General features: G+C 47.4%; 2 protein-coding genes across 2 annotated transcripts in view; both read left to right on the forward strand.

Annotated features, from left to right (window-relative positions):
• tbc1d24 (TBC1 domain family, member 24) overlaps positions 1 to 1,854 on the forward strand; it is a 15,624-nt gene extending 13,770 nt beyond the window's left edge. The window contains exons 6-7 of the mRNA XM_076986751.1: positions 1 to 194; positions 345 to 1,854. The exon at positions 1 to 194 is cut by the window's left edge and continues 53 nt beyond it. Of these exons, the coding sequence (XP_076842866.1) occupies positions 1 to 194; positions 345 to 499 (349 nt within the window). The 3' untranslated portion in view covers positions 500 to 1,854. The remainder of the gene's footprint in view (positions 195 to 344) is intronic.
• A 1,625-nt stretch (positions 1,855 to 3,479) lies between these two features.
• On the forward strand, positions 3,480 to 7,671 carry atp6v0cb (ATPase H+ transporting V0 subunit cb). The gene is made up of 3 exons (XM_076986859.1): positions 3,480 to 3,753; positions 6,401 to 6,584; positions 6,774 to 7,671. Exons 1-3 carry the CDS (start codon positions 3,678 to 3,680, stop codon positions 6,976 to 6,978), a joined length of 465 nt encoding a protein of 154 aa, XP_076842974.1. The 5' UTR covers positions 3,480 to 3,677; the 3' UTR covers positions 6,979 to 7,671.
• Positions 7,672 to 7,682: the final 11 nt, after the last annotated feature.

The raw sequence follows: 7,682 nt of genomic DNA on the forward strand, positions 1-7,682 counted from the left end.
CGAGGGGCAGGTGGATGTCCAAGATACTGACGCTGACACCAATGCTAATTCCCACAGCCTGGCTCAAGAGACTCCGCCCCCCTCAGCCACTGACCACACCCACCTCTCGCCCTTCCTCGCTGCCAGACACTTCCGCCTCAACACCAGCAACACCTCCATGTTCATGGCAGGAAACGTGGACTGCATCATAATCGGTGTGTCTGTGTGTGTGTGTGTGTGTGTGTGTGTGTGTGTGTGTGTGATTTCTTCTCTGATGATTTCTTCTTCACTAGATAAACAGGTTGATATAGTTACTGTACTTTGACCTTTTGTAATGTAGTGCTGCTGTTTGCCTTCCTGTCCAGGAGGGGGCGATGGCAACGCGCTGTATATCGACTCTGAGCTGAACCACGGACGCACCAGCCCCTGTGCAACCTTCGCCAACCCGCCCCTCTGCTCCGAGAGCTTCCAGATCGCCCTGCTGGAGGTCTGGGGATTCCAGGACACCATGACAACCTAACAACCAATCACTACGCTTGTAGACCAGCAGAGGCGCAGGGCCAAGGTTGCTATGGTCACTGGGTTGTCAAGGATACAGAGTTGATAAATGCTTGACGGGGATTGGCGTTGACCTGTGTCAAAAGATGTTGAGCGATGGGGTTAATGTTAATGTTTAACTGTGATTATTTGTACTATGACATTGTCTTATCGTGTGAGGTTATGAGTTGCATTTTGTACTTGTTTTGTAAAGTTCCAGCTGTGTGGGGAAGATGTGTGTGTGTGTGTGTGTGTGTGTGTGTGTGTGTGTGTGTGTGTGTGTGTGTGTGTTTGGAGAGGTGTGTGTGTGTGTTTGGAGAGGTGCCAAACATCCCTCTGTCATGAGGGAGGAAGCAATCAATATAATGAATGGTCACCCGTGTGTGTGTGTGTGTGTGTGTGTGTGTGTGTGTGTGTGTGTGTGTGTGTGTGTGGGTCTGGCAGCATGATGTTATGTTTCTCGGTCTTCATTTCTTCATGTCTCCCCAACACCCTGCGGGGAGATTACAGTGCTGGCAGTGTTATTATAAACGGGGCTCATCCCCGATGTAGCATTTGTGAAGTGAAGGAGTTTGTTGTTTTCCAAACTACATTGTGCATCTTAATATCTGTGTTGATATAGAATCATCTCTTACACAGTGGTAATAGTGTTTTGATCAGTTACTAGATGATCAGTGTTTTCTGTGTTTATCAGTCTGCTCTGGGTCATGACTTGCAGATGTTGGAGGTATAATGATTCTGTAGAAGTCAGAGGTCTGTGGGTAGTTTCTGGGGATTATTTCATATCTTGTAAGGAAACTACTTTGCAGAAGTCTGTTCATAATTCAGTATGTTCATTATTCAGTCTGTTCATAATTGTCTTTCATTCACTACATTATTTTTTAGTGGAGTTGTGTAGTTGTTCATGAAGGGTGTAATTGTTCATGAAGGGTTGTATGATTGTATAGTTGTTCATGAAGGGTTTCATGGTTGTTCATGAAGGGTCTATCCATGTTGGAGAAGTCAAGAACTTTAACTGCTCTAAGTAACTGATACTAAATACTAAGTAATACTAAATACTAAGTAATACTAAAGCTTTGAAGCCATTGTGAATTTTTGCCTGGATGAACAGTGCAGGTGTCAGATATTGAAGTGCTGAGTTCTCCTCTAGACCCGCCCCAGATGGTCTGTGTTCTCCTCTAGACCCGCCCCAGATGGTCTGTGTTTCTGCATGTCTCTGTTCTGTCTGGGTCCTTCACTGAAGTCAGTCTGAGGCTGTGCAGTATTATTGTGTATGCACTGAATCATTATAGTGAGGCATATGAATCTATCAATAAAGAAATGTACATGAAAACCCCACACAGTGATGTGAAGGTGTGTGTTCAGCCCCACAGTTGCTCAACACACGTTCAGTGTTCCCTTTTTAAATGCGCCGTTTAAACCCGTTTTGCTGTCTCATGCTTTCAAGCGCACTTCAAGTCACAGATATCACATCAGATTCCCCTGATTGTGTAAAATAAGTCCATCTGTCTCTCACCACAGGTTCTCGTATTCTGGCCAGTGTTGGCTCTTATGAAGAGGACCGAGGTTCTGGCACAAGCAGACGCCCTTGAGTGGCAGAGCGCTTAAGCTGACCTCGGTGGGAGTGGGTTTGTTCAGTGGGCGTGGGTCTGTTCGATGGGCGTGGGTGTATTCGGTGGAAGTGGGTCTGTTCAGTGGGCGTGGGTCTGTTCGGTGGTCTGTTCAGTGGGCGTGGGTGTATTCAGTGGGAGTGGGTCTATTGGATGTGTACTGAACCATTTCTCTTTTGGTATGGTGGCGCTGTTATCTAAAGGCCCAGCGCGTGTCCTGCTGCTGGTCACCATCCACTTTGATCTCCTGTTATCTCAACGTTCAACTGTCAGCGTTACGTTTCACAGCACAGAATGAACTTCGCCTACAACGTTTTAAGACGTGCAGTTTTGCTCACGGGCTCCACTACTGAAAGTGTGTGCGTAGTGTGGCTTAAAAATGTTACCGGAAGGTGATCTAAAGAGACCCACACAGCAAACATATTTATCTTCCTCAAGCGTGCTGACACCTCAGTCCGTAGCTGTCAAACACTCCTGCGTGAAAAGCTCACAGGTGAGTGGCAGGTGACCCTTCTCACAAACGGGGCTTTGCTCAGAACCATACCGAGACCTGCTGGACGATCTGGCCCGTCCTTCATTTGAATACACGCTGCAGTGACTCTGGATTATATATATTTATATATATTTCACACGTGTGTAAGGAAGTTTGATGGTGGGAGATGTGGGCGTGACCCTACTCACGTGCGCTCGGAGGAATAATGATAAACTGATCAGGTTCCTTCAAATATATCTTGAAAAAAATAACAATTGCCTATTAACTTCGAATTTGCAAGTACGAATTTTTTGTTATATCACCAATAGAATTATTGATATGCATGTATTTATGTATAGATACATAAATACATACTGGCGTATGGGCTCGGGTTACCTCATCTGTACGGGTCACTGATATTAGTGCATGCGCAAATAATCACTCACCTGCAGTTACATTATATAATATGAATCGTTGATCGTATTTGTTTCTTTAATTGAGCAACAGATGCACATTAAGAGAAACCCAAACCAGAGAGATCTGCTTCCTCGGGGATGAGCACGGTGTCTCTCCTGTGGTCAACACAGAGACCAGCTGCTCTACTTTTAACGGTGTAACCAGCGGCAGAACTTTAGTTTCCCAATAATATATATTATTATTGGGATATTATATATATTAGGAAGTGAAGGGTGTATTATATATTATGTAATATATAAAACAGTATATCCCCTTCAGTTCCTAAAATATATATATATATATATATATATATATATATATATATATATATATATATATATATATATATATGTAATGTAGTGCTAATAGTGTAATAGCTAATAATGTAGTGTAATAAACGCACGCACGCACGCACGGTCATGTGGTTTCTTTCCGCTTCGCCATTTTGCGTGTCTGCGCGTGTTTCACCAGGAGGTGTTTCCGTCCTCTATAAATAACGGAGACACTGGCGTGTTCTTGTAGTCCGGTGTCCTCACGGCGCTCGTGCACCTCCACCGGTTGACGCAGATTTGGGAGGTTAAAGGTTCCCGGTTGTGTTTTTACGCTGTTTTGACTCCACGGAGATGTTGACCGAAAAACCTCCGCTGTACTCGCCGTTCTTCGCAGCGATGGGCGCGTCTGCCGCGATGGTGTTCAGCGGTAAACACGCCGACTACGATCCTGTCTGTCTGTCTATGATCCTGTCTGTCTGTCTATGATCCTCTCTGTCTGTCTGTCTATGGTCCCCTCCGTCTGTCTGTGGTCCTCTGTGTCTGTCTGTGGTCCCCTCCGCCTGTCTGTGGTCCTCTGTGTCTGTCTATGGTCCCCTCCGTCTGTCTGTGGTCCTCTGTGCCTGTCTGTGGTCCCCTCCGCCTGTCTGTGGTCCCCTCTGCCTGTCTGTTGTCCCCTCCGCCTGTCTGTGGTCCTCTGTGTCTGTCTGTGGTCCTCTCTGTCTGTCTACAGTCCCCTCTGTCTGTCTGTGGTCCCCTCCGTCCGTGTGTGCTGTGAATGGTGTTGTCATGTGTTATTTCGGGAGACACCAGCTCTGTTTACTCTTAAGACTAAAAGCCCAAAAGCAAGACCTTCTGCAGCGACCGGCCGTTACTATCTGAGTTAGCAGCTTGATCATGAAGAGGAAGTTCTGGACATGGAGAAGTCTACACGCTCCTTCTTTAGATCTGATATCGTCCCCCGTCACCATTGGGTGTGCTGGGGTGGGTGGGTTGGCTATCTTGAGTCTTCATGAAATGCTATAACTTTAAATGCAAGTACATTAGTCTCTAGTGCCCCCGGTGCCGTTGGCGTGGACAGATTACCGGGTCCGTTAACGTGTGCGCTTCACGATGGAGAGATCGCCGGCCTGGTGCTTCTCAGGGTCAGAGGGCAAGAGTGAAAGTTCACTTCAGATTGGACAGCCTGTACTTCTGAGACAATTTACAAAATTGCCCTTTTTTGTGATGGATGGTTTTGAACAGTCTTTGTTGATACTCTAACGTAGACTCTGCCTCTGCTGCACCAGCTGCATTACAGTTTTGTGGTTCCAGTTTGCGCTGTTTGGTAGTCGGGCCGCCTGGTAAAACCCGCAACGCTGAGACGAACTTTACGCACAGCACCGTGTGTTGGACCTCATGACTGGCACCTGAGTGCGGTGTACTCTGCTCTGAAATAGCAGCTCTTCCTCGTGATACTTTTATTGTCAACAGTTCATTAACCGTCAGCCTACACCCTGGTCAGGACGGAGCAGCTTTAGTCCGTTTTGACCCGGTAGCACGGGGCGTGTGGGAGACGTGATCGCAGAAGCGAAATGTAACGTGGGGGCGCGGAGTTGGTCGTGAATCGGCAGGGATTAAACGATGTACACTCGGTGTACAGTATCGACTCACTGCGACTCAACGTTAATGTTCACGCAGTTAGTTTGTGTGAGTAATTAACACTGTTCCATCATCACCTGTTTGGAGTGGTGGTGTGTGGAGAAGAGTGAGGTGGTGGTTATGTGTGGAGAAGAGTGCACTGCGTGAGGTGGTGGTGTGTGGAGAAGAGTGCACTGCGTGAGGTGGTGGTGTGTGGAGGAGTGCACAAGGTGGAGAAGAGTGCGTGAGGTGGTGGGGGGTTTGGAAGTCTGCTGAACTGCAGATGTATGTGGTGGTAGGAAGTCACACAGCAGGCACAGAGTCAGACAGTCACAGCAGCAATAAAACTGAAACTCACACACACACACCCAGGCTCGGAAAAAGCACATTGTACGTGCGAGGTGACAGGAAACTGCACGGAGCTGCAGAAACAGGCGATGATTAACTTCAGGCTCACTGTTGATGTAGACCTGCTGCAAAACAGGAGATGTAAACGAAAGCAACACTGACTGTGGTCTGATTACACCCGCTGATTATGTGATGTCCAGAGACAGAAAGGACAGAAAATGTGAAGTCCTACTGAAACTTCAACAGACACAAACACGGCTGCCAAACCTCGCACTCTGCTCTCTGATCTGGGGCCTGTCAGGACCCGTTTAGAGAAGCTGAACCACCACAGGAACCCGTTACAGCTGCCTGTACTCCATCACGTAATCCTCTTTAGTGAATCTTCACTGATCAAACCCCCACAGCGTGTGGTAAACACACGTGTTTCATAATGAACGATGGTCTTTTGGTTGAACCGATGGGAACTTCAGTTTGTTAAGGAACTCGCGGAACTGAAAGTGTTGTATTGTGTTGGAGTGAAGGAGACATGCAAACCCAGACTTCCTGCTGATGCACCATACGTGCACACACACTCACAACACACACATTCACACACACAACACACACACTCACACAACACACACCACACAATCACCTGAATGCACAATCGCATGCGCACAGATGTGTTAACACAGGTGCTGGGTAAATTCCCATGTATGCATGCACAACCACACACACACACACACAACCACACACACACTCGCACTTCCCTGTATTCCTAGAATTCTTTACCTTGTATTTGTGCTTCTCTCTTTCACTGATCATTTACACATGATGTACGTGTGTGTGTGTGTGTGTGTGTGTGTGTGTGTGTGTGTGTGTGTGTGTGTGTGTGTGTGTGTCTACCAGTGTGTATATGGGGAATCTCCATTATCTCACGTTTGTCAGACACTCTTATCCAGAGTGGCTTGTTTACCACGTGTGTCTGTTTGTCTCTTCTACCTGAATGTCCCATGTTGTGGTTTGTGTTGTGGGGAGGTGTTGTGGCCGGGGAGAACCAGATAAGCAAGAGGACTCTGTCTGTCTCTCTCTCTCTGTCTCTCTGAAATGTTCCTCTTGTGTCTCCGTAGCGCTGGGGGCAGCCTACGGCACAGCTAAGAGTGGCACGGGCATCGCGGCGATGTCTGTGATGCGGCCGGAGTTGATCATGAAGTCCATCATCCCCGTGGTCATGGCTGGAATCATCGCCATCTACGGCCTCGTAGTGGCTGTGCTCATCGCCAACGGCATCTCTGATGACATCAGTCTCTATAAGTGAGCACACACACACTCACACTACACACACTCACACACACACACACACTCACTCACACACATGCTAACTGCGCTGTGTGTAGCAGCTTCTGCACAAACAATTTTCCTCAGAATGCAGAAATGATCTCCAGCCATTCATCTGTGTGTGTGTGTGTGTGTGTGTGTGTGTGTGTGTGTGTGTGTGTGTAGGAGTTTCCTGCACCTGGGTGCAGGCCTGAGCGTAGGTCTCAGTGGACTAGCGGCCGGCTTTGCCATCGGCATTGTGGGTGACGCTGGTGTGCGTGGCACTGCCCAGCAGCCCCGCCTCTTCGTCGGAATGATCCTCATCCTCATCTTCGCTGAGGTGCTTGGACTCTACGGCCTCATTGTGGCCCTCATCCTCTCCACCAAATAAACTACAGCTCCCAACATGCAGTGCGGCCGGCTGGCTCCGGGGGTAGGGACTGCAGAAAGGGGAGGGACATGGATCAGAAGGTGGGCAGGGCAACAAAGAAGAAACAATAAAGGGAATTTAATAATCAAATAATCTGAGTGGGGGCGGAGTCTCTCCTGTTGGGAAATGGGTCTGACTGTATTGGCTCAGACTCAGTGATGTGTAGTGTTTCATTCTGATTGGCTGTTCTCGCCATGCTTGTCACTGTGTCGCTCCCGCCCACTTGACAGAGGCGTGTCTGGCTTGGTTCTCACCCTCTCATGCTGATTTCTGAGTTTTTATGACTTTTCACATTGTCAATGTATTGATGCACTGTTTGTGAACATTCGTATGACTGCTGTAACCTTTGATTTATTGTTCAGTTTTATTAAAAAAAGAAACATTAACTTGTTCATGAATTGCGTACATGAATCATATATATAAACATATTGAAGTACACAGGTTTATTCTGGGCTGTTATTCTACTCTGCACTGTGGATTTTAGTGGCGTGTCACCCCCTGCTGGTAGGTTTGCAGACTGAAACTCTGTTGTTTCTATAACCGGTCTGAGGCTGTGCCTGTGTGTATCTGTACGTCTCTCTTGTATGTGATGTCCAATCACATTAAAAGCTGTGTGCTCCCTTCACAGGCTCGTGAAGAGCAAGTATCCTCTTACCTGCTGACCG

This window comes from Brachyhypopomus gauderio, unplaced genomic scaffold (assembly GCF_052324685.1).
Source record: "Brachyhypopomus gauderio isolate BG-103 unplaced genomic scaffold, BGAUD_0.2 sc49, whole genome shotgun sequence".
NCBI classification, from domain to species: domain Eukaryota; kingdom Metazoa; phylum Chordata; class Actinopteri; order Gymnotiformes; family Hypopomidae; genus Brachyhypopomus; species Brachyhypopomus gauderio.